We start from the raw sequence: 27,131 nt of genomic DNA, 5'->3' as shown, positions 1-27,131 counted from the left end.
GAAAGGTGGTGTCATCGTTTTTATTTTGACTTTTCTCATTTTTTTTTTCCTTTCACAAGACGCAGAATTTATATTTGCTAAATTTTCTTCAAATAAATATTCTGCAACGCGAGAAAAAAAAAAAACAAGGGGGCTCGTCCGGGATACGAACCCGGACCTCTCTCACCCAAAGCGAGAATCATACCTCCAGATCAATGAGTCGCCGTTTACAATCGGGATGAACTGCCATAAGATATTTAACATCCAAACTGCAGCAATATCCGTCGGATGGTTCATAGAGAAAAATTAATAAAGCCAGAAACCTTCCTCCGTCGAGATGGCAATTATTTTTGTACTGTTCTTTTTTTGACGCCATTTCCTTTCTCATACCTAAGGGGCATTATTGTGGTGCCGCAGCTTCCCATCGCCGCCAGATATTGCATGACATCATTGCATTTTCACCCTCATGAGGTCGTACGGCATCATAAGTTATCAGGTGGACGTTGACATATGCCGTGCTTTTCCTGCTTTAAACACATTGATACCTACCACAAAAATGGCAAGTGTATATACGAAGTTGTCTTGATCAATTAAACAAGCAGGTGGGTTTCTTTAATTTCTTTGTTGCCAGAGAAATAACGTCAGCCCAATGACACGGCTCTTGTGCTTTCAGGGTGTAACCGTCGCAATTTTCTATTCCAAACTGCTCAAGTTTCAGGAGCGCATTGATGGTGCTTCCGCTACAAACATCAACGAAAGCAAGACGGCCTCCTGTCAAGCAGGTTTGTAGAATGGGGCTACTCGGTATTAAAAAGTGGGATATCAACTAAGTAGTCAGGGGGGACGCGGCGATTTTCATTTTGGAATGTAAGGTGAAGACTTATGAGAAGCAATGAGCTGCACTGTCTTAGAACTTGGCACCAGAAAGATGTGGCATAAAAATAGACTGGAAAAAGATGTTCTGAGATGAATGAGTCACAATGGAAACTGTATACCCGCAGTTATGGAAGGTTTTCTAAAGTTAGGGGATGCTTAGAAAGCTGTTTGTGTTTTCACAACACAAAAGTATGATGCACTTTCACATGGTAACCGTGTTGGGTCTTTAAACTTCATCAGGCCTGATGTATCTAAACAGCACCCATTTGCTGTTTGTGTAGGCTCGCAGGTTGGCCTATGGGTATGCACACTCGCCTTTGAGCCCTCCAGCCTGGGTTTGAATCTTGGCCTAGCTCCAAACTGTCATCAATGTGTGCCGTCCCTCGGACGGACATTGAACTGGGAGTCGCGTCTGTCTGCATTAGTTGGTGGACGTTAAGGTGGCATATGGCGTCCTTCGCGAAGAGTAGGAAAGCCATCGTCGGCACCCTGAACAAATTACAAATTCTTGCTCGAATTTACAGAGGGTGTTGCAACAGCCGCTCCCCGAGCCAATGATGCTACTCACAGCCATATGCTGTATATCAAAGAAGAATAAGAATGCTGTCCATCAGCCTCGGGTCGCAGATAAACCAAAACGGAAAACAATAAGATAATAAGAATGTTTTGTTTTTTTTAACCGGAATTCCACGTCCATTCTTGTTTTTTTGTTTTTTTTTATAGACAGATCTGAGTTCAATCTGGTCACACGAAAATTGTACGTGCTGGTGCAGCCAGGAAAAACTGTGGACGTTTCTGTCCAGTTGACCGTGTCCTTTGTTTTTGTGGCCAAAAACGTCACGGAGCCGTTGACAGTGGACAGCGTGAAAGCAGCGGTGGCGAAGCAGTTGAACATTACGGTGGAATCAATCAGAGTTCGAATCGATTATCCGGTATCCCGATCCACCAGCAATCCTTCGGTCTACGTGGACATCTTGATCCAGCAAACTGGAACAGCAGATCCAGATGCTGAGGGAATCACCAGTGAGGAAGGTAATGAGAAAATGTTGACAATGTTGCTTTTACAAGGTCGACTATGCCTGGTGTTGGCTTTATGGTTAGGGTGGTGGGCTTGGGATCCTCGGGTCCTGAGCTTAAATCCTGCTTGGCCATTGAATTAATACCAGGTGTGGTTCACTCAGCCTGTCATCCTTCCGAGGTCGGCAAAATGAGTACCAGCTTGCTGGGATGATTGAGCCATTCGAGTATCCTGTGTCGGAGTGGCGACCCGTCCAGGATTGTGCCCAATAGCCCAGGAGAATGCTTCGGCAGCACCGACGCTCTGTACAGAGTATGGTCCCGATGGATGGGGATGGGACAAGGTCGAATCCTCCATGTTTTTAGGAATCCCCGATTGATGGGGTCAACCTGTTTGGTGTTTCCATGTGAGCCGAATGTCGAGGTTTGTAGCATGGATACATCCTGGTGACCTCAAGTCATCATCCTTTATGCTCTCAGCAACGCATTCGTCTTTGACGGAATCCTGACATCGCTTTCTCAAGGTAGAGATGGGGATTCCCCAAGGCAGTATCCTGGGCACACACTCGTTTGACCAGTCCAGAGATGTGAATTGAGTGTGGGTGAAAATTTCTCCCGTCTGCAGGTTAATGTGATTGGATAATCCAGATTAATGTCAAATGACGTCACTGATAATTATTTACTGCATTATCTAAACGAAGCATCTAGCTTTGTGTAGGTTTCCTAATGCCAATCATGTTACACGGTGTCATACGTCCGTCCCTTGGTTGTCCGTTAGGCTCTGCAATTCAAGCTTATGTTGTCTTTACTTTTAAGGCCTAGAGGGGGAAATGTGTCCAAGACCAATTTCCAAATGCTGAGCAACTGCTTGCTTGATCGAATTGCACCACGAGAGTGCAAGATGAGCGTAAAGATGCATCTCATTAAAATTTGTTTGTATGTTCACAAGATTGCACTTGGGTATGTTGGACTTCCTCGAGAACATACATAATGAATCGAACTCATGGGAATTGACCAAGCAAATCTGTCTTTCTGTCCGTTGCTCATCATCTCTCTCTCTCTCTCTCTCTCTCTCTCTCTCTCTCTCTCTCTCTCTCTCTCTCTCTCTCTCTCTCTCTCTCTCTCTCTCTCTCTCTCTCTCTCTCTCTCTCTCTCTCTCTCTCTCTCTCTCTCTCTCTCTCTCTCTCTCTCTCTCTCTCTCTCTCTCTCTCTCTCTCTTTTCTCTCTCTCTCTCTCTCTCTCTCTCTCTCTCTCTCTCTCTCTCTCTCTCTCTCTCTCTCTCTCTCTCTCTCTCTCTCTCTCTCTCTCTCTCTCACAGACTTCCTGGCATATGCAAAAGCAAAGCAGTTGTCACAAGAATTGGTGGATTCTGTGTTGACCGGCGCACTCGCTAAGGAACTGGGAATAGAGATGGCCGACATCATGATGTTCGAGTCGTTGCCTCCTGCTGGTTCGGACGAATGGAAAGGAGTATGTACTTAACACGTTCCAGTGACTAATATCAAAATCTCGATAAATACTCCTTGTACTTGCCTTCATGGCTGTCTAATTTGATTGCGACATTGTTCATTCGCCCGTGTATTTTGTGCGATTGAAAGTTCGGTTGTTTTTTTTTTTGAGATGTAGCATTCGTTTGTGGCCCTCACGTATATTCGCAGGAAAGAAATCGCATTCAAAGAGGAGATATTCTCTCATATTTACATATTAATTGCATTGTATCCACAGAGCCTTTGTATATATATATATCCTACTACTAACACCAAATATTACATTCAGCTTTGTTTTTAAATGCAGAGTTTAGGCTCGTAGAAGAACAAGAACAGAACAGAGTAGATAGGATGCAGTAGAAAGCAGAGAAACATACCAAAAGCAGGACAGAGTGATGCAACGGAGGAACACTTGCAGGAGGAATGGGAAACGACGACAACGTTCCGGAGAATCGGAAATATCATCCATCAAGATGAGGAACAGGTTGGACTGGGCCAGAGACGGTCTTGATGGGTCGAGTCGATGAGAGGACCATGTTGAGAGCCGCATGCTCGATCTGAGAGCGGAGGAAGTGAGCAAACTGCAAATATATATATATATATATATATATATATATATATATATATATATATATATATATATATATATATATATATATATATATATATATATATGGCTTTTGATGGCACAAGCTGAGAGTTTGGAAAACTCGGTGGGGTGCCAGCCTGTGTCAAATGCATGAGATACGTCCAGAGAGACGGCTCTGATCACTTTTCTGAGATTCAAAGCCTCCATCCATTGTTCGGAGAGCAGTTGAAGCATGTCCCAGACGGAGTGACCGATATGGAAACCAAACTGATGGTCTGAGATCAGGCTGTAACGAGAAAAGGATTTGATGTCAACTGTGATGATGGGTTTCACAGCTTTGCTTGTCAGTGAAATTAAGCTTGTAGATAAGAATATTTGTTTTTTTTTTGTCCCTTTTGGTCAATGCAGAGATGTCCACCAACTTCCAAGTGGACAGAAGGTAACCGAGGACAAATTATCGGTTGAACAAGAGTGGAAGAGTGGCAGAACAGGTTTTCAGACCACGGGCGCTGATGCCATCTAAACCCATCTGAACCCATCACAAGGTCGTAGTCTCGGGTTGCAGAAACTTCCGCACCTTCTCAGACAAGAAAGTCACAGTATCCAGGAGCGCTTGAGTGTGATTGTATAAGATAAGGAGAGGGAGGAGTAAAAGTTTTGGCTCGTGAGATTTGGAAGAAAACACAGAGTTGAGACTTTCGACCTTCTCACGAGCAGAGTCAGCTGTTCTCAGTCACTCACGAGGCTGTGAGTCTGGCAAATCAACAGGCAAACTTCAACAATCAGTTTTGAGGGAGGCAACAGGAAGAGGACCATGTCTGGAAGAGAAAGTCGGAGGCGGTTGTGGTGGCAGTGGCAGTTGGGAGTAGGAGGAGGGAAGTATGTGGTGGAGGACGGGGTGGCGGAGGGGAAGGAAGAGGAAGTGGGAAGAGGAGGAGTTGGTGGGGGGAGAGCTGGAGGAGGAAGAGGAGTCAGAGAGAGATTTAGCATAACGGATGATAATTCTCCAAGATAAACCATCGAATCTCGAGAGATCTGAAGAATTCATTCAGTTCAGCTGGGAACCATCCATCATCGAGGTTTTGACCCTTCAATTCGAGAACGTCTCTGACTGACAAGGCTACAACCATAGTGTTTGAAAGTCATCAAATCAGAGAGCGATGTCCATAAAATTAACCACAACAACCTCTATGAGCCGTGTTCAAGCCAGTATTTTGAAAGGTTTCAGTCTTGGACATGTATTACTCATGCAAGGCTCGTCAGGGCAAACAATTGCACTTTCCATTAAAGGCCAGAACACACAGTCACACAAGAAGTTGTTGTTTACCAATCGACAAGTGCCTTTTTATATCAGAGGAGTTGGAAAAAAATCAAAACCTATTGGGACTAATATTAACCCAAACACTAAAGGCCAAAGACAGCAACTTAATAATGTTCTATAAAGAATAGATTTCAAGACTGACGGCGATTCCTGTAAAGCTTTGAGGCACTTGGTAGCCAAAAGGACTCAAAACATTACTTTGGTGTCACCATAGAATTGATGCAAAAAGAAAAATTATTCCAATTTTCTAATTCCAAATCACATGTTACCTCCCTCTTTGTTCTGCAGATGACGATACAAGAAGTGGTTATGATTGATTCACCATTCCTTGGTGGTATTCATTCCCTAAAGATAGTCACCTTTCCTGGCCAGGTCACTGCCGGCAAAGCATTCAAAACGTTCATCATAGCCACTGATGCAAATGTGAGTTGCAGAAAGTAGTAATCAAATAATTATCATGTTTTATTATGTATTATTATGTGGCTGACAAGGGAGCCTGCAGGAATGCACCCTCACCTCTGAGCTGTCTCGCCTGGGTTTGAATCCTGACCGGTTGTGAATTGTCATCCTGTCATTTGCGTGTGAACTGTCGTTCATGTTTCAGCCGGTTGTGACCGGTCGTGAACTGACATTCATGTTTCAGCTAGTTGTGACCGGTCGTGAACTGACATTCATGTTTCAGCTAGTTGTGACCGGTTGTGAACTGTCATTCATGTTTCAGCTAGTTGTGACCGGTCGTAAACTGTCATTCATGCTTCAACTAGTTATTACCGGTCGTGAACTGTCATTCATGTTTCAGCCGGTTGTAACTGGTTGTGAACTGTCGTTCATGTTTCAGCTTGTTGTGACCGGTCGTAAACTGTCATTCGTGCTTCAGCCGATTGTGACCAGTTATGAACTGTAGTTTATGTTTTAGCCATTTTTAAAAGTACACACGTTCCTGTATGTCTGCCATTCCTTTCCACGTCCGACCGACCTCTCTTCAATGCTTGGATGATTTCACGTGACAAAATAAGGCACATGAAAAAAACGTAACCTTTTAATGACAAACAATTTTAATTTCACATGTTTATTGTGTGTGCGGGCCATCTAACTGTGTAGTCCAGCCCAGTGAGAATGAAATGAGAGAGGGAGAGAGGAGAGAGGAGAGAGGAGAGTCGATTATTGATTCCTTTTCATTCCATGGTTGGAATGGAGTTCTTTGGAATCGATCCACCCACCACTATAAGCACTCAAGCAAGCACGCTCATGAAATGGTTGATCAGGAACGGCTGGCTGGGTCATACTAAACATCGTCCAGAGATGCTCAGAATGTCAAACAATGTCCGAATTGGACAAATGAACACTTTTTAACAGTGGGAACCGCTGTTGAGATCAATTCTGCAGTTTAAAATTTGAAATTCAGCTCAGGTTAAGAGAGTCATGAACATTGGCGTCTCTGGGCATTTATAAGCATTGCGATGTATCTCGCGATTCATAGATATGATGATCAGGCATTCAACGATGTGAGTGAGAAAAGTGTAAGAAACATTTCATGAGTGTTTTTTATCGTAATTTTAATGAGCAAAACCATTGTGACCTTGTCCAAGTCAAGGCATTGTTGAGTAGGCCAAAAAAAATGGCGAATTAAGACCCCAGCAAGCCAACAGAGGGCTAACTCATGGGCTGATCGAGGAGGACGACTTAATGAAGGATAATTAGATAAGGCCGTTAATTATCTTCAAAAGGGGTGTTTAAATGAACCCAAACACCCAATTTTCATTCACGCACTACCTTGGAGTTCCCTTAGTATGTATGTAAAGTTTGGAGCCGCTCGGTTTCATGTTTTGAGTTATGGATGAGACATACTGACATGCTGACACAGGCACAGACATTTATTATTATTATAGTGTTATGGATTTCAGAATCCGGTCTGATGAATGCATCCACACATCCAGGTCCTCAGACAGTTATTTCCTTAAATGCATGTTCAGATTAGACCCATCCCCATGTCTAATAGGTTGTTAAACGTGATGCGTTGAGAAGGGTAAAGGATAGATCCCCTTTCTCTTATGGGAAACTTTTTTTTCTTTAAGACGGACACGTTCACACACATTTCTTTCACGAGCTCTGAAGCCCGCCCCCCCCCCCCCATTCTTCCTCAGCGGCAATCTTTCGTGAGCTCCGACGCCCGCCTTTTTTGGGAGCGCACAGGTCGTAATGGTAACCGCGCGCCAGTGGGGCGGGGTGAACTTGGTGTGGGCGGCACCCCGCGGAGATATAAAAATGAGCGAGAGGTACGTTCAGAGGAGAGAAAATAGGAGAGAAAAAGTGTGAAGAGAAAAACGTGAGGAGAAAAAGAAAAGGGCGAGAGAAGCGAGCAAGAAGCGGGTGTCTGGCCAGCGCCAACGAGACAATTCGTCCTTCCCAGTGCTTCGGCAAGCGAGCATGTGGTGCGCGTGTGGGTGTGAGTAGCGCCGCCAACAAGTGAGGCACGGGTCGGTCACCAACAACACCAGGGTCTAAACCCGCGACGGACGATCTCGGTGCCCTTCAGACGTCGAGTGGCGTTCAAGGCTGTTCGCGAGAGGGCGCACTGCAAAGCTGGGTGCTGGCGACGGACGTGACACACACGCACGCATTTCAGGTCGTTTTCGCTTCTGGTGAGCGAGACGATTCTTTCCCCTTCCCTCTCCCTGAATGATCTGCTGGGTACCCTTGTCTGTGTTTCGCTGTAAGTCGAACCCCCGATAAGCATCTGCTCTTTGTCTCTTTCCTGGCATTTTGATTGATTTTGCTTTGAAATTCATTCTTTAATTCCCTCAGCAAATAAAGTTATTTTTATTTATTTATTATCTTGCCAAAACGAAGTTTTTGCAAGACATGTTAGTCAGCTTGTATGTTTTTTTTTTTGTTTTTTTGTAATCGCGTATAAATCACTCTGCAGAGCACAGTTATCATCGGAAATTTTTGTAACTTCGCATCTCAGAGGCCTATAGAGGTCCCTTTCAGTGCACAAAATTTTGAAGGTCAAGGTCACTTTGTCGCAAATCAGGGGAGTCGTCGAAACCCTTATTTTTTGAGTAATTTTGATCGGATCGTCTTCAAACTTCATGGGAATATAGTTCATGGTCTGGCGCTCAGCTGATTGATTTTTGGTGGCAATTGGCCTTGACCTTCATATGTTTTTTATTTTTTTGTCTGTAATCACGTATAAATCACTCTGCAGAGCACAGTTATCATTGGAAATTTTTGTAACTTCGCATATCAGAGGCCTATAGAGGTCCCTTTCAGCGCATAAAATTTTGAAGGTCAAGGTCAAAGGTCAAAGGTCAAGGTCACTTTGTCGCAAATCAGGGGAGTCGTCGAAACCCTTATTTTTTGAGTAATTTTGATCGGATCGCCTTCAAACTTCATGGGAATATAAATCATGGTCTGGCGCTCAGCTGATTAATTTTTGGTGGCAATTGGCCTTGACCTTCATAGTTAGCGCCTGAGGTAAAACATATTTGACCCCAAGGTCAAATTTTCAAGTTTTAGGAACCATATCGTGTAGTACCTCAAATTGAACACCTCGATGAGTACTTTCTAGATATGTCAAGCATGAGACATTATGACATCATTTGGTGACGTTATGAGGCAAAAGCATATTTTTCATGGTTACTCTGTAGAACGATTCTCATCGGAATCTCTCGTAGGCAGATATTCCTCAAGGAGTCGCTCCTGGTGGATAGCAGCTCTGTTCACCTCAGTGTGACCTTAAAGAAGTCACACGTGGTCACCTTTTGGCAAGATATGTTGGTTTATTTTATTATTAATAAATTATTTGTCGATTTCCAACCTGTCCGTGTTTGTCCTTTCCTTCCATTGGTCTAGCATTGTCCGAACTGACATAGACTGGGAGGTAATTACCACAAATTTGACCAAAAATCGTTGGCACGCACCAGCGGTTAAAACGCTCGGCCGTCCTCATTAAAATCTAATCGAGATAACATTGGTGCTTTGTCGAGGGCACGCTCCCCACTCAGGTAACCACGTGACCTCTAGTTAAATGGAATAATTAGACGGCGGACACTGGAACTCATGGTTAACTGGGTGGTGTTCGTGGTTCTAAAACAACCCACCGTACCACAACGTTAATTGTAAGCGGTGGCCCCAGGTCCGGCTCTACAGAGGACAACTGGGGATTAATCCGCCTGAGTGACAAGCTGGTGTCTCGGTACCCACCACCGCAACAATAGATTATTGGGATTCGCTAGATATCCCTTATTGTCAGGTTTTCCGTGTGTGTGTGTGTGTGTGTGTGTGTGTGTGTGTGTGTGTGTGTGTGTGTGTGTGTGTGTGTGTGTGTGTGTGTGTGTGTGTGTGTGTGTGTGTCTGCCTGCAACGTGAGGCTCCACAGCACAAACCAGCAAACCGATTTCGATGAAACTTGGCGAACAGGTGCCATATGAGCTGGGAATGTGCGCGTTTGAGTTTCGTTGCTAAGCAACCACCAGTTGCTATGCAGTGGCTGAAAAACTGCGTTCACTATTTTCAATACTTGTCCTACAGTTTTGAATGTGGAGAAACGAGACTTTGGAATTGAACACTTCGAGATATTTAGAAAATTTTACTCGAGCCGATTTTTGATTTAGGTTTTATTTTTCAAATGGTAGTCCTTCAAAAATCGGGTGTCTATTTACCGTCATTTTTTTATGAGGAGTGCCTGTTGGCAAGATACGCAATAGGAAAAATCTTGCCAGGCAGAGGAACAATTGTATGTGAACCAATACGTGTTGGCAATGAATCTTCGTCGGTGGATCGGTCAGAATGAAAAGCATCGTATTCAGCGCTTCGATCCTAGCGGATCCCTTGTCGCCTTCCGGCTTGTTTGAGATTTTGTGATTGCATTCCCATCTAAATACCTGGCTGTTAATGCGGGGAGTTCATGATCCCGTATACCACACATACTTAACTTTTCCTTTGTCTACTGGTGTCCTTACAATTTGTGAAAAGTATACTGAAGTCTAATGATGCCTTTGTCCTCCATGTGATTTATGTGCCAACTCCTCCACCAGTCCACCTTCGGTGCCGGAGGTGAACTGAGGTTGTTTTCACCCCCATCTGTCTGTCTGTGAGCACGATATCTCAAAAGGTTGTGGACGGATTCGGAGGAAATTTGGTGGACAGGTTGGGTGTGTGGCAAGGACAAATTGATTAGATTTGGGTGAATATCCGGATCAGGACCCGAGAATATTGATTTTCAAAATTCTTAAGTGATTCTGACCAAAACAATTGACACCACAATATCTAAAAAAAAGTTGTGGACGGATTGTGACAAAACATAGTGATGAGTTGGGTAGGTGAGAAGAACAAGCCGATTCGATTCTGGCTAGGGTTTGGATCCAGATCCGGCCCATCGGTGGGATACAACACGTAAACTTTTCAGCCTGGCGGAGGTATGCACTTTACTGAGTACTCTACCGAGTTCTAATGAGTTGTGTTATTGTCACACGATTATTATTTCGTTATTATTTTCAAAGAAGTGGCAATGGTGATAATACCGAGTCCATTGTAAACTATAATAATGCCACTGATGATGTGACAATATTCCAGTGCTAAATAATAAAGTGAGAGTTCAAGTTGAGATGAGCAGGGTTTTAAAGCATTTCTTGGGGCTTTTCAGGGTAAATGCGTGGATGCCAGCAGGGGTGAGTGGAAAGTGACAGCTGTGCTCAAAAACGCCAAGGGAAAGCCGGTAGCGCTGCTCCGAGGAACCGTCAAGGTTCCGTTCAAGAGTTGTTGGGCGAACTTCACCAACATCCTCATTACAACTGCTGGTGAGATCTGTCGAGCCGTGAACGGGTGCTTTGTTTGATGGTTACTTTTGGATAACCCCTTTTTAGTCAGGTTCCTTGTGTCCATAATTTGACGTTCGTTGGAATTTTTTGGAGAGTAGCTAACCCCAACATTTTTGGAAAGCTTAAACAATAGCAAAACAGAAAATCCATGTTTCACATTTTTTCAATGCATAAAATGTGGTCAAATAGGTCGTTTTGGGGTAAAAACCCGTTTTTTTTTTAAATTTCAGCTCTGAAAATTCAAAATTAATCGCAAGCAAGCAACTGATGATGCGTAATTGTTAACTAGAGGACAGTTCTTAATATAGAATACATATATCTGTATTTTGAGCAATGGTTGCCATGGAAACTGCTATCATTTTGTCAAATTACCGTTTATTTAATGTATTGCTTTCAAATCTTGAAACAAGTAACGCATGAATATGGTGATCAGTGAAATGTACTTAATGTCAAATACGAGTTTGTAGCCAATTGGCATCACTGTCTCTAATGTCACTCCATCATTGCCATCGTCATCATCACCATCGTGGTCATGCCGTTCAATGTTTGAGTCCTCGTCATTCTCACACGAAGTGCTGCACCATGCAAAGATCGGTGCATGTTAAGTTCTTGGCCCTGCAGGAACATCTCTGTGATGAACATTCTGTCTTTCACTGGCACCTTATCATCTCGATAATTGTTTTTGGTGCAGGGAGAATGTCTGTTGTTGTCGGTTTGAGTTGACCACTCGTGTCCTTGTGAAAGCCATTCTTTAATGGACCAAGAAATGTTTGCTGAGAAAATGCTGCCTGACCCCAAATGGATATGTACCCACATGATATGCTGCTTCAGAGCACCGACAGTTGGTGGTAACTTGTCATTCTCAGCCATGCTCTTACAGAAGAGATGCCACCGAAGTTCAGGGATGCTGGAAATATTGACGCCACTTGGACAATAACCTGAACAGACAAATCTTGCTAAAGTTGTGTATAGGTCCTCTGACAGTTCAGCATCCTTCAGAGCATAGCAAAGGCATCTACCATGTCATCATCGGCCTTCAAGTAGCACTGGAACCACTTTGCCTTACCATGTCGAGCGAACCGCCCAGTATTATCGGCACCTGTGAATGCGTGGAAGGCTGGCAATGCCTGGGCTCTCTCCTCACCTCGGGCTCGATTTTGACAATGCTCGATGCCATTGAGATAGATGTGTGTCTTGGCAGGAGATGGTAGTTTGCTTTGGCAAGAACCAGAACATCCGTATCAGGTGATAATATCGTCAGCTCAATATCTCTCGTGTGTTGCTGTGATGCAGCTATTGCTTGCTGGATCATCAACGTATCGGCCTCAAATTTGAGACCCCTGTTGCTCAACGTCCGCCCAGATGCCGAAACGACTACCACCTTTGTTGAATCGCGGTTGTATTCTAGAGTTTTCTCTGCCAAGTACTCCGTCAGATCAGCCTTGGTTTGATCATGGGACAGAAATCGACTCATCGTGATGTGTTTGATACTGGTATAATGCTTGACCTGATATTGGGCTGGTGCCTTTCCTTGATGTCGTTTGTCTCTGGTTGTGCTCTTGAGGGAATCTTGCTTGTATGTATCAAAAACAAGAATTACATGGTCGAAGCCTCTGGTCAGACTCATCACCCTATCATTGAAACATTCACCGAGGTCCTTCAATGTCACGATCACTGCTGGTTTCTTGGTCATTTTCTGGACATCTACCATTCCATCCACGACTGCGACCTTCGTGCTAGTACTGCCATCAATTACAGCATCAGCGGGTGCTGGTTCCATGTGTGTGGCATCAAGCTCATCTTCTGGTAAAGACGGTTCCTTGTTGGCAAACTTCTCCAAGTTGTTGATTAGCTTCGACTTGTCAGTGCATGACAGTAAGCTACCGTTTCGTGCAAACAGGGCCCTCGGTGTCACAGTGAATTCAAACTTGCCAATTGCATCCTTCTGGTCGACGTCCCGGCTGGATCTGGAGAGTACCATCAGTCTACCATACAAATCCTTGGTTTCCTTTAGATCTACAGTCTTGTCCCTGATCTTGATTGCTAGTGTTGTATTGCCAGACATGCACATTCTCTTCTTCTCCTTCTTCACTGGCGCCCATATGCTGACATCACCATTGATCCGTTTAGCAACAAAATCTTCATAGAGATTCTGTCCCGTTTCATCAATGTTCAGTATCTATGGTACAAATTCTTCTGGCACATAAGCGTGGGTGACCACATTGAAGAGCTGGTTACCCTCAACTTCAAATGGATTTTCATGACCAAGTATGGCAGCCTTGATTCGGTAAATTGCATTGTGTTCACGCTTGACGACACTTGGAGACAGGCCATGGTGCTCAGTGATCTCACTTTCCTTCAGACCAAACTGTCCCTTAAACTCGCAAGACAGGCGTGACAGTTCAGGTGCCGCCAAGAAAAATCGCTGTCTGGCATTTGCATTATTTGATATGCCAATCAGACCAGAGTGAACCTTCAGCAACCTGTTCAGATGTTCAACAGCGTGGTCTGCTCCGATCGATCCAAATGGGATAGTATTCTTGGTGACCGAAATATTGCCTGCTTCGAGCTCCCTCCAGGTCTCTGCATGGCTGGTCTTAAGCGCATACATGTCAGATATGTACCTTGGCCAGAGCCGCTTGTACTTGATTCTGTCCATGGAAAAAAATATCTTGCTGAGTTCTTCACCGGCTTGAAGATGAAGGTTTAAGTCGGCATTCCGAGATGCTGCAACAAAATGCAGAATTGCCTCTACTCTGTGGAGATAGTTCATCATGGCATTCTTTGAGCGGCTGGCCTCCCATTCCTGAAGTCTCTCAAACAAGTTCTCATTGATGATGACTTGGCGCAGACAGTTGCTGGCTTGCTGCACTGATTCAGCTTTCAGTGCTTTGTCATGTTCTCCACAAGCAGTTTGAACTGTATCCGTTGCAACAACGCAGACTTCCTTGAGAATCGGATTGTCCTTGAAGAATTCTTCTATTGCCATTTCAGAGAGTGCCACATACGAGTATATGTGAGTTTGAAGTGAGCGTTTGTAATGGGTGCATTTCAGAATCTGTCTTGTGGTTGCAGATCCATACACATCGTCTTCCATCCAAGCATCCAAGCGTTTTTCACCCCCAAAACGACCTTTCCAAAAGTTGAAAAAATGTGAAACATCATTTTTTTTATTTAAATAAATTTTAAACTTCTCAAAAATCTATAGGATTGCTACTCTCCAAAAAATTCCAACGAAATTACACAAGCAACCTGACTATTTGGTAGTTCTCCAAATTATCTACTGATCCATCGCAGTCCATACGTCCATGGTGCTCTGCCCCATGACAGATGCACTGCTGACAGCAGAGCCCCGTGGCAAGGATTACCTTGTTGATTTCCCTTTACCTTGTCAGCGGTAGTCAAGGCAGGAACTTTTTGTAATTTGGTGAGAGTGTGGGTCATAACACTTCTTGTTCTTCTTTTGCATGAAGCACCGCAGGTAGCATCATTTGCTGTGGGCTTCGTTCCCCCTGTAAGTTGAGCAAAAACTCACAGGCTCTTCACATAAGATATTGTGACGTCCACGGGACTTGAACAGTCCCGCCAACGTAGAATGAGCCGAAACGATGGAGGCGGTTTATTTATTTATAACCCAAACATGGCGGTTCTAATCGCTCTACCGCAAACGGGACGAGGAAGGTGGCACGAGTCACTTTTCACTGAGTTGATGATGTTTATTTGTTTTTACTATTAACCAGAAATAACAAGACTCGCCAAGAAAAGGGATCCGGGGCGATTCGACGGGATGGTGTGGGATCGGGCGTGGGGAAAAACACAGACAATTCCAATGAATATACAGATCTCAAACCCTCTAAGGCACCAAGCACACACACACACACACACACACACACACACACACACACACACACACACACACACACACACACACACACACACACACACACACACACACACACACACACACACACACACAAAACGTAGCTATTTCTGGTGGTCAGGCTGGACCGTGGTGTGGACGCAACTGTCCCTGGATCGGCGTCGGACGAGCTGGCCTTGCTCTCGTCAGGGGGGCAGGAGAAACCGTGGTGCTGTCGACCTCCTGGTCTTGGCCCAAGTCCGCTCACAGCCGCCAGGGAACCAGTTCTGGCGCCAAGTTGCGAGCAGGAGAGGGAGGCAGGTCCGCCCGCCGTTCGACCCCGTACTCCGAGTCAGCAGAACCCCAGAGCCAACCAAGGTGAGGCACGAGGCTCAGCAAGGCTCCAAGACACGATGAAGAACAGGATCGAATCAGCACAACAACAAGGACGCTCTCCGCGCAACAGCCTCCACACCAAAAAAACACGATCGTTTTGTCCCGATCTTCTTCCTCTTCCTTTTCGACCCCCAACAGAACCTTTTTATCCTCCTGTCCTCGTCACTTCCAATCGAGCCGTTTATTGGCCCACCGCCGTCGCCTTCTGCCAATCGTGATCACGGGGCGGAGCCATCCGCTGCACTGTCCTGTGACGTCACGGCCAGTCTTCAGAGAATACCAAAAGGGGTTTACGCAGACACACTTACCCTATCCCGTGTCCCTATCTAATTACGTGACAATTATCATTTCCCCCCTTGAAGAAATGAACATTTACTAGACAACTTATCACCACTGAATTGCTACTTATTACATCGAGATCCTGGTAAACTCGAACAGCATGGCATACTTAATTAAACATCCTAATTACCCTTTGAATGCATACCCCCCCCCTCAAACGTAACAATATCATGGGATCTTTAACATCCACCAGCGAATGCGAACAGACAGGCTGTCCGGCTGAACGTCTGTCTGACGGACGGCGCACTTTGTGATGCAGCATCCTGCCCGTTTATTGTCGTGCCAGCGCACCAAACCCAGACTACACTGCTTCCATATTTGCGTCATTCTGTCGGACGACTTGTATATTCCTTTGGCAAGAAACTTAATTTTTGGGTCAATCTGTGGACCTCCTCGGAGTGGTTTGTCCAGCTTACATGACATCAGCTCCACCATCTTTTTCTTATGAGCCCATATTGTATAACTTTACACCGACGGTGAGCAGGTCCATAGTAGAGGTGAGTGAAGAATGGCAAATTCATTCAGGCACGTGCAACTCCTCTCGCCGCTAGTTGCATCATTTTGAAATGTCCATCGATTAATGTAGGAAGTAACAATTTTTCCAAGGATGCGGCACACAGTGGCCCACCGTTTTCACAAGGCATCATTGGCATCCACAAATGGACGATAGTCAGGTTGCATTTAGTCTGAAGGACGGCGTTCTAATCGAGGCAACTCCCTGCCTCAGACTCGTGATGGGGTTTATCACATTAGACGATGTATACGCGAGCAGCTTTTGTCACATAGAGGCAAGCAAGGAAGAGCTTGACAAGTTGATATTGCATGTTTTTTGTTTTTTTTCAGGAAGTGGGTACTCACTGGAGTTCATCGTTATGAACAACCAACAGTTCTTCACTCTGAGCAAGCCATTTGTCGTTGAAGAAGACCGTGGTTCCTTCGCACGCAACATCGCCATCTACGTTATGGAAGGGGTTGCCGGAGCTCTCGCCTTCGCCACCGTCGGCACTATCGGCATTTGCCACCGTCGAAAACGTATTCACACTCTAAACAAGCCCATTATTATTGACAGCCATTACTTCTTCCATCTACGATCATCGCTCGAGAATCCTCTTCTTCTTTGTTTTTTAAATTTGCTCTGCCCCATCCCCACTTTTATCCCTGCCAACAAACTTCTCTTGCACCCTGTTCTTGTAAAATGTGTTTTTTTTTTGGTTTTGTTTTTCGATAAGACTCTTGGGTCTTATCAATTTTAACAAACTCCTCCTTTCACAGAGTCGAGGCAAGAAGTTTAGCAACTGGGGCCGAACACGGCAAGGCCAGCCTGGATACACCCTCACAGTCTCAAACGAGGCAATCTGGAACAAGAGACATTCAACTCCTTTCCGCCATCTCCTTGCGGTGGCGCGAGTCTCATCTCGCCATGCGTTAACTCACCCGGTCACTAAAACTTCACTCGCTTCAGTCGCCGCTACATTCAAGCCTGACCACGCAACACGTCCCACAACCGCTCAGAGTACAATCAAGCAGTCTACTATTGTAATATAAAACCCAACATCTGGCACTGAAGGTTGTGAAAGCAAAAAGTGATCTTTCGTCGAGTAAAATCACCCGTTTCATTCACAGCTCCACAAGTATAAATAAAACGGAGCAATTTGATTCGGAGATTAAACTTCAAGTCATTATCGGTCGAAAGTCGAATCTCACGAATGATGTTCGACCCTCCGGGTTCACCCGTCGTCGGGCAGTGCAAGTGACTCCCTTTAAAACGAATACTCGTTCGGATGAATTTTGAGAAAAATAAATAAATAAAAGCGTTTAAGTGAATGAATGAGCAAATTTTTTTTTTTTTTAATTTCTTTTAAGTGCAATTGTCGTCTCAAAAATTTGTCGAAAGCATTCACTTTAAAGGGAGTCCGCTAAAGCGGTATCGCTAAAACCCCACAGTTGCACCAAAGCGAATGAGATCTTTCTAATGAAACATGATATTTGCTCCAATTTCAGGTCGAATTATACAAATGTTTGTGCACATCATACGTACATACTTTATGCATGCTTCTGGTGGATATTTATTTCTTGTTCCACATTTTCCCCTCACCATTGCAATGTTGTATTATATTGTATGATCATGATGATGGTGGATGGTCGGCAGGTCGAATCGACGCGTAATTATATAGGATGATCAAAATCCATAAAAATGAGGTTTATGAACCTTTGAAACCGCTTGTTTTTTGGGGGTTGTGTATTCCTTAGATTTTCCACTTCACTTGTGCCCTCGTCTCCATTAGCAGGTTTGACTCGTACACGCCGGGCCTAGTTGAGTGTCCCTTGACCGTAATCTGCGACTCGAACTTGGCTCGATCATGAAAATCTGGCCCAGGTCGAGCTTTCGTGGCATCAGGCCCCCATGTCACCAGAAGTAACGCAACTAACAAACGACCTTCATCACGTAACTCGAGTCTATCTTACTCCACTTCTGTCCTCCATTTTGTATTCCGCGTATTCGCCGTTCATAATCCACTCCAGGCCTGGTGTTGGCTTAACGGTTAAGGTGGCTGGCTTATGATCATAGGTTTTAGAGTTAAAGCCTCTGTCAACCGTTGAATTAACACCAGGTGGGTTGACTCAGCCTGTCATCCTTCCGAAGTCGGCAAAATGAGTACCAGCTTATTGTTAATAGGCATTGCATCAGCGGCACAGCCGCACCACCAAAAAATGATGCAACCTGGCAGCCATAGGCTGCATACAAAAAAAAAATCCACTCCGTCCACAAAATAAATAAACAAGGATAAGACAATCCGTCTAATGTCCGAATAACATCCAATCTCATTCGTATATTCACAAAGTGCATGCGTAGACACAGTCGGTGCGTGCAGATATGTGACGAGATGTTATTCAAAATTGTCCAAGAAACGCCAAGGTTTGAAATTTCATGGTAAGGCAATGAAAAAGACTGGGTTAGCATCAGAGGATGAATAAACTGGATAAAGCACAGACATGATGGGCCAAAATAAAGTTGCTAAATGGGCAGTCATCAAGACCCAGGCCTGCCCCGAACGGCTCGAACCTGCTAATGAAGACAAGACGAGACATCGATGGCCAGAGGGTACGTGTCCGACTTTAAGTTCCCAAAGACAGACCGTGATGCTCCACCTTGGTTCAATTTACTGTGGAGATACCTGTGCAGGATACAAAACAATAAAAGTATATCGGGTGTACATACGGCTGATTATATTGAGTATTCAAAAGGATCTACAAATGAGACACTCAGGAATAGTCCAAGACATGCCGAGGGCTTTTATGTTTGGATGAATTGGTACTACCTTGGAAGGATGTGCTTCTGCCTTTTTGCTGTCTTGCCGAGGATGGAATCCTGACCCAATTATAAACGGTCATCCCGCTGTTTCACAGGCAGGATGAAACACCAAGGTGTGTGCCGTCCTGCGCGTACCGTCTGTCGGCACTTGGTCGTCAGAGAACGTTATCGCCTGCACCATGGCTGATTTGTGAAAGACTTGGATGGGATTAACTGGGGCCGTTAAAGCAGTGGTGAACTCCAATACCCTTCTTCCGTAGGGTACAAGCCCCCATGCACATCTTGCAATTGGGTGTTGGTGCACTTGTTCTGGCAAGGCCAAAGAGTGCAAACCAAAACTTTTATCGGTAGGATGCAGAATGGTCTTTTCCAAGAGGCCACTCAGTACAGCAGGTGTCTTTTTAAATACGTTCAGGTAAACAAATTGATTAACCTGGCGGATTAAAGGTCATTACCCAGCAAAAGCCACAAGCATCCTCCTTTCTTCTTTTGTGGCAAGTCGGATGCAACAACTAGAACGGCACTCGGTAGAGCACATACCCGTGCCAGGCTAAACAGTTTACGTTCGGTAACTCAATGGTAAGCTGGATCTGGATTCAGATCTTCACTAAAATCTAAGCAATTGGTCCTTCTCACACACCCACCCTGTCCATGAAGTTTCGTCCAAATCCATCCATAACTTTTTGAGATATCCTCTTCACAGACAAACAGGGGTGAAAACATCACCTCGGTCCACCTTTGGTGGTGGAGATGAATATTTGAACGAACATACTCTTTGGAAAAACGAGAAAACAGCACATTGCTCTTCCTCCATTTTGCCTTGTCCAAAATGTGTTTATTTTATGGCAGGAAGTTTACAGACATTGGAATTGATATTTCTGATTGCAAAAGCAAGTCAGGCCGATACTGAGCCTCGATGCTAACTCGACTGCAGAAATGTAATATAAAGACAAGCCTGACGGGACGATGCAGGTGAGCGTCAGCTGCGGCTGTATGGACATGCGGCTCGTTTTCCTGACGCTGATCCTGCTCCTCACCAGATTCTCTCAGTGAGGTAGCCTCGTGAGTGGAGGAGGCCAATGGGCCGATCACATGCTTCGTGGTTGCAGCAGATTGATCGGCATCTCAAGGAGATGGGGATGGGCCAGGCATCTGCCTGGGGGATGGCCAGACGCACTGCTCCGGCCCATGCTCCCATACCTCACCTTACCAACCTCTGAGCAATCGAGTCCGGCTTTGATTCTCAGCACGGTTTGTGAAACACTTGGGCCAAAAACTTCCTCCTTGGCCCACCACACAAAACAATCGGATTGATCAGGGCTATTGTCGTGATCGTTTTAGTAATTTGTGTGATAAGCTGCAACATATTGTTACGAATTTGGAATTCAATCGCACACAACATACAGGTTCCCTTAGTCAGCTATGTCGATAAGTGCATGTTCCCCAGATAGCTCACCTTCCATTGTTTAAATGTTCAGAGATCGATTAGATGCACTGCGGATCGATTTAATAGTTAGGGAACGAAACAATGGAGACGTCCCTCCCCCTCTTCTGCAAAGAGGAAGAAGAACCCTGCCATCCCGTGACGTCAACAACTCCCTCCCACCCATGGTTGAGCGGGGGGGGGGGGTGGATCACAAGGGCATGAGTCACGCCGGGTGCGGGGAAGGGGGTGGGAAGGATAAAGAGGAGAATCTTTTTTTGTTCATGGTGGGAGTCCCGTGGCAGAGTTCGTGAAGAGTCCCGTGTGCAGAGTTCGTGTGTTGAGTCCCGTGGGAGGAGTAAGCTTTTTTGCTTCGGAGAGAGCAGTCGTTCAGCAGGCCATCGTGTCCTGCTTGGCTTGCTTGGCTTGAGGCCTTCGGAAGCTTTTTGCTTCAGCTGGCTCAGTGAGCTTCGGCTGTTGCTTTGTTTTGGAAGGAACTTGAGCTGGTTGTTTGGCTCGAGCTGCGAGTGGAGGCTTCTTCCTCTTCTTCCTCTTCTTCCTGGTTCGTGGAGCTTTTTATTCTCCATTTTGTTTCCCGGCTTGGTGCGACGCATCGGCCTCTTCTTGGAGTTGGATCCTTGGGGAAGCAACGCATCAACAGGAAGGATCGGCGCCTCATCTCACCGGCACGTGTTGAGAAGCGCGGGAGGATTCGCGGGAGCTCGGGAAGGAACGCGGCTCACGGCGATTTGGATCCAGCTCGCTCTTGCTGGAGCCCGGGACCGGACAAGTTGAAGACCACACGATGTGGAGAGGTTCGAGATAGGTTCTGCGTTTCAGCTCACCTGTCCTCCGAGCTGGAGCTCATGATTAAAGGCCTCAGCCACCATTTCTTGTGTGTGTGCGTGTGCGTGTGTGTGCGCGCGTGTGCGTACGTGTGTCCGTGGGCCCGTCTAATAAGTAGGAACTGCTGTTAAGTGTAAATGACTGTACATAATTAGACGGTTGTAGTTCTTTTGTCGTGCTTTTGTTGCTTGTATAATTGCATACGTGTTTTGCTTATTTAATTGCATACGTGTTTCGTTATAATAAATGTCCTTGTGTAAATGTAAACCTGCTCGTTGCGTCCATTCCCTCATTGACTGAACATTTTGTGTGTTGGGAGTTAGAAAGCCGTTGGTTTGCCGTAATAGGGGGACATTTGGACCGACGGTTCTCGGCGATTACCCCGCTCGGAATCGTGCACGGACAAGCTCGCCTCGGCGGTTTGTTCCGTTTGAGTTCCGTCGAGGGTGGAATACCCCGGTAGTTGGATCACATGGGTATTTAGGTACATTGAAGATTGGCAATCGACCCTACCCCACGTGATCTGCTGATTGGCGTATTTCGGTTCTTGTACAAGGACCGGTCGCTCGGACTTATCTGGGCGGCGATCTATATTCCGGGCGATCGGTCGGGCCGACTCGACTTGCGGTTCTGTTCAGAGCGGTCGGTTGGCAGCCGACCCCCCGGCCTGTTACAATATATATAATACTAGCAAAAGTTATCCGGCGTTGCGGGTCCTTCCTACAACTTCCCCTACTCCTACCCACCCACCCCTTGCCCTCCCTCGAGACTCACCACACCCCTTCCTCCTCCCACTGCACCCTTTCCCCTTCCTCTTTCCTCATCCCCCATCCTCCCCTCCCTCCTCACACAAAGGAATTTTCACAGGGTGTATATTTGGAGAAGTTAGCGAAGGTGGTAACCAAACCGGGCGTAGTGGCGTGCGCCTGTAATCCGGCTACTCGGAGGCTTGGGTTGGAGGATCGCTTGAGGAAGGGAGCTCTGTGTTGGGCCGTGCTATGAGAGGGTGTAGGGCAGCCCGGAATCATGGCGAAACCCAATCCTTATCCCTGTGTCGTAAGAGGTGACCAGGGTTGCGTCAGGAAGGGCATCCGGCATAAAACCTATGCCAAATCAGCATGTGGATGATAAAGGATGATCCGCTGTGGCGACCCCAAACGGGAGCAGCCGAAAGACGAACAACAACAACAGCTAAGGTGGTAACCTTTTTTTTTCTTTTCAATAAACTCTTTTCACCCTTGAGAGTTATGTTTTTACATGGGCAGTAACAAGCCTGGTGTTGGCTTAGTGGTTAGGGTGGTGGTTTGGGATCCCAGGGTCCTGAGTTCAAGCCCCATTGGGCCACTGAATTAATATACCAGGAGGTTGACTCAGCCTGTCATCCTTCCGAGGTCGGCAAAATGAGCACCAGTGTACTAGTAAGGGGGACACTGCATCAGCGGCTTGGCCGCATCCCAAGCAATGATGCAACCAGCAGCCACAGGCTGCGCTCGATAGAGATGGGCAGTAACATTACCTTTAAACCGATGTACATGTTGTTTGTACTATTTTCAGCTTTTGAATAACTGGCGATTAATGCATTTGAGATGTCACGTGACTCCTTCGCCGATCTTACCGATTATTGGAACATCTTCACGGTTTTTTTTTCCCCCTATTTGACAATTGTAGCTCCCATCTCACCAAATATGTAGGTATCCGGGTTGAAATCCGAAAAAAAAATTGGGCTTTCTATAAAATGGATTGTAAACATGGATTCACCCTCGCAGATGCGACAGGTGGTGGGGCTCAGGTGTTTATAAGTGATGAATTGTGAGAAAACGACCGTTTAAAACCTCAATGGTACATCGTGGTTAACAAAAAAAAAAAAAAAACCACGCGATCCTATAAAGTTGTCACGATTAACCTCGGGAGCTGAGAGGAGTAGCGTCGCAATCAAACAAACAACCAACCAACCAAGCAACGCCTCGTTTGCTTTTATGAAGAGGGTAAAACAATTGTGACTGGCCTCTTCCTCCAAATAATGCTTTCAGTCATCTTTGCTCTTCATTCACAAGTTCAAACAAATGGCACCTTACAAAGGCAGATCATATCAGGTATAATGTACAAGAAAGAAAGCATTTCAATCACCTCCTTGAAAATGCATGTTCCTACGAGTAAAACAACTCCAAGTGTCCAATCGGTGGTCAGAATTCGGTCATGCTGCGATGGGTTTCTGCTCGTTCCCTTTTCTGCTGCAGCTTTCTCTCCTGTGCCCGCAGTTCATTGAGCGACTGCATGGTTTCACCCAATCGAGTCTCCACCTTGGCTGTGATAACCGCATCCCTGCCAACGGGAAAAACACACCGTTAATTTGATACCGACATGAAAGTGAGTAACGTTCATTTGGGGAAGGAAGGAAGCACAAACTATCCCGATCAACAAATGGTGTACAAGTATTTAATAGCTCAATGGCAGAAATCGAATATTGAAACAGGTGCTGAGAATATTTAACAAACGACAAACTGGAACTAGAAACCAGGGGTCCGTTCAGTCTTGTGACGGTGTATCCCTGTTCCAACAAAGCAATATCGCAGGTGCTCAACTCAACTGTTTAATGGCCGATGATTTCATAACAAGTTTTCATATTTTCATGACGTGTGGATGTGTGGGCTCTGCTCCCAGATGCTCGTGCCTAATTTGCACGTCAAACCGTTCCCATGCTGGAACAGTTTGAGGGTCGTTTATCCCGCCTTCTCTGTCAAGGAAACCCCACCTCCAAGGAGGCCAACTTGGTCTGCCAGACGCTTTCCCACTCCGTCTGAAGTAGAACAGTCGTGTTGTCACATTCCTAACCGGGTCAGGTCAGGCCAGGTATGGGAGCATGCGCCGGAACAATGCGTCCGCTTTCCGCCGCTACTCCAGGGGCCTCCGTCTGGCCATTCCCCAGGCAGGTGCGTGGCCCATCCCCATCTCCTTGAGATGCCGATTAACCTGCTGCAACCATGAGGAACGTGGTCACGAGGCTCCCTCGCTGAGAGAATCTGGTGAGCAGGATCACAATCAGGTAAACGAGCCACGTGTACATACAACCTACATCCGCATCCGACGCTCACGGCCTCTGCAGGTAATAAATCTCATTTGAATCTCTCTCAGCAACCGCTCGATGGACACAAAGTCCGACCAGCGATAGCCAAGGACTCTCCGAAGAGACCTGGTACCAAAGGAATTAAGTCGCCGTCTCAGATCCCTGGTCAGAGTCCAAGTCTCACATACATAGAGCAAGACTGGAAGCACCAAGGACCTGAACACTCGGACTTTTGTCCTCCCGCACAGGCACCGGCAGCACCACACCCCATGATCCAGTTAATCCATGACTCCCCAGGCCCGAGCCAGACGTCTATTGACCTCTGGCTCACAGTCAGCAAAGACATGACTATCACTGCCAAAGAAAGTGAATCTGTCCGTGACCTCAACATCCTCACCACAAACATGAAGACAAGATGTTTGTAGAACATGTTGACCTCACCACAACAAACAGGCACAGAGAGGACAGCAGCATCCATGATGTCATTGAAAGCCTGGATCTTGGTTTTGACCCAGGAAAACCGTGATCCAAGTGGAACGGACTCCTCATTCAGCACCTCTCAGGCCCCCAAAAGGATATTGAGAGTCTCCGCAAAGATGACTGCCTCATCTGCGAAATCAAGGTCAGAGATCTTGACATTCCCAATTGATGCACCACAGCTTGATCTCTCAGACATCCTCCCCAGCATCCAGTCCATACAAGCGCTGAAAAGTGTGGGAGCCAGTACACATCCTTGACGAACTCCATTGACAACTGGAAATGTCAGAGATGGTATCACCACATCTCTCAGCACTCTCAGTACCAGAGTATAGTTCAGACATCAGATTTATCAGTTTTGGGGGCACCCCACGAAGACCAAGAACCCTCCAGTGGGCATCCTCCCATCGGTTCTTCTGACAATGTGCTTGTCAAAGTAAACATCTCTGGCTGATATTAGAGAACCACCTCAGCACCGTCGAGTGTGGGAATTTCACTCAGGCCGACTGGCAGGGTCTCCAAGCAGCCATCAAACTTCTAGACTGGTCTCCCATCGCTACTTTCTCCAACATCAACTCACCCTGAGAATTATTTCAAAGAAACTTGCTCTCCCTCATGCACAGATTTATCCCCTCTCATCTTCAGTTGCCCTACCCTTACCCCCACCCATGGTTCACTGAAGCTTGCAGTGAGGCAGTTGTCCTGAAACAACTTGATTTTTTTCCTCATGGTAAGCAAACCCAACTGAGGGTAATCTCAGTTCGTTCCATAAAGCTCAGAACAAGTGTGTGTCTATCCTCAGGAGAGTCAGAAAACAACATCTTTCTAATCTCGTCTGAACTCTTAAACCTCTCTGCCTCCTCCAAATCCTGGTGGCGTCTAATCAAATCTGTTTCTGGTGTTTGTTCCCCCTCCATCCCCTCCCTTTCCTCAAATGGCCACACTGCTGATACCGCACGTGAAAAGGCTGAATGCCTAAACTCGGTGTTTGCATTGAAATTTTGTGTCCAAAACCCATTACTTTTTGTACCAACCTTACCCAGTCGCACGCAACTGTTCCTGGACTCTGTGTCCTTTTCTTCTTACAAAGTAGAGAGCTTGCTGACAAAGTAGAAAGTTTGCTGTCAAACCTCGACTCAGATTATGCAACCGGTCCAGACGGCATCAGCCCACTTGTCGTAAAAACTTGCTCTGCTGCTCTTTCTCCCCCTCTCTCCGTTCTAGTCACCCTCTCATTTACTCAAGGTCATCTGCCATTTGCTTGAAATGAGAAAACATCACTACCCTGCATAAAAAAAGGTGCAAAAACAGATCCCTGCAACTATAGACCAATCAGCCTTCTCCCAATCATCAGCATGATTATGGAATCCATCATCGCTTCAGACATTAAATCCTTCCTCTTCTCCAATGGCTTGATTTCCGATCATCAATTTGGATTCAGACCAAGTCACTGAACCCTGGATATGCTGCTTCTGCTCTCCCAACAATGGATGGTGGTCATCAATGCCAGACGTGAAATCAGAGCCATATCCCTCGACATATCGCGTGCTTTTGACACGGCCTGACACCCTGCTCACCAAACTCTCTTCCTATGGTATCCAAGGTCATCTCCACTCATGGCTCACAGGCTTCTTCTCTTGTCGCAGTCACCGTGTGGCTCTAAATGGAGTTCTTTCATCCCCCCTTCCTGTCCAGGCTGGAGTTCCTCAAGGCAACGTTCTGGGCCCTGTTCTTTTTGTGGTTTTCATCAATGATCTCTCGATCTGGAAAATCTTCTTTATCTCTTTGCTGATGACTCCACCCTCTGTCGTACCATCTGTCATCCCTCAGACCGGCAAGCAGCAGCTTCTTCACTCTCTGGATAAAATCTTTCTCACCTTCACTCTGGCAGATCTGGATAAAATCACAAACTGGTCCAACACGTGGAACATGTCTTTCAATCCTGACAAATCTCACATTCTCACCATGTCTCTCCGAAAGGAGCGTTTGGAACCCCCCCTCCCCCCCCCAACCCCATCCACTTTCTCAACAATCCTTTGGACGAAGTCCTTTCATTCAAGCTTCTGGGTCTCACTATCTACCATGATCTTTCCTGGGAAAACCACATTTCCAACCTGGCCTCCAAAAGTCAGTTGCTGACTGGAAATCCTCCGTCGTGCAAAGTCCTTCCTCGGCCCACCTGAGCTCCTAACCACATACAAAGCTATCGTCCACAGCCTGATGGAGTACTGCTCTCCCCTCTGGGTTGGTGCTCCTGCCTCTCACCTTTCTCGGCTTCACGCTGTAGAAACCAAGGCATTTAGGATAATTGATATCTCCCACG

General features: G+C 46.0%; 2 protein-coding genes across 3 annotated transcripts in view; one reads left to right on the top strand and one right to left on the bottom strand.

The window, feature by feature from the left end:
- The window catches only part of LOC147009316 (fibrocystin-L-like), a 98,659-nt gene extending 79,755 nt beyond the window's left edge, over positions 1-18,904 (top strand). Inside the window, exons 28-34 of the mRNA XM_085861692.1 lie at positions 653-761; positions 1,579-1,887; positions 3,191-3,342; positions 5,558-5,692; positions 10,917-11,070; positions 16,529-16,717; positions 16,958-18,904. Of these exons, the coding sequence (XP_085717818.1) occupies positions 653-761; positions 1,579-1,887; positions 3,191-3,342; positions 5,558-5,692; positions 10,917-11,070; positions 16,529-16,717; positions 16,958-16,977 (1,068 nt within the window). The 3' untranslated portion in view covers positions 16,978-18,904. The remainder of the gene's footprint in view (positions 1-652; positions 762-1,578; positions 1,888-3,190; positions 3,343-5,557; positions 5,693-10,916; positions 11,071-16,528; positions 16,718-16,957) is intronic.
- Positions 18,256-27,131, bottom strand: part of ZGPAT (zinc finger CCCH-type and G-patch domain containing) — a 32,094-nt gene continuing 23,218 nt past the window's right edge. Inside the window, exons 8-9 of one of the 2 annotated variants that reach the window (XR_015052830.1) lie at positions 23,395-23,589; positions 18,256-18,861 (exon numbers count right to left, since the gene is read on the bottom strand). Coding sequence is in view for 1 of the 2 variants with exons in the window: in XM_085861829.1 (XP_085717955.1) it covers positions 23,451-23,589 (139 nt within the window). In the remaining variant the exon portion in view is untranslated. Of the gene's footprint in view, positions 18,862-20,888; positions 23,590-27,131 lie in introns of those variants that run through there. The other variant, XM_085861829.1, reaches the window with a different exon arrangement.

This window comes from Eptatretus burgeri, chromosome 17, assembly GCF_056783735.1.
Source record: "Eptatretus burgeri isolate ZD-2024b chromosome 17, Ebu_testis_v1, whole genome shotgun sequence".
Classification (NCBI taxonomy): Eukaryota; Metazoa; Chordata; class Myxini; order Myxiniformes; family Myxinidae; genus Eptatretus; species Eptatretus burgeri.
The sequence above is the reverse complement of the archived record's forward strand: the minus strand, read 5'-3'. Positions and strand labels throughout refer to the sequence as shown.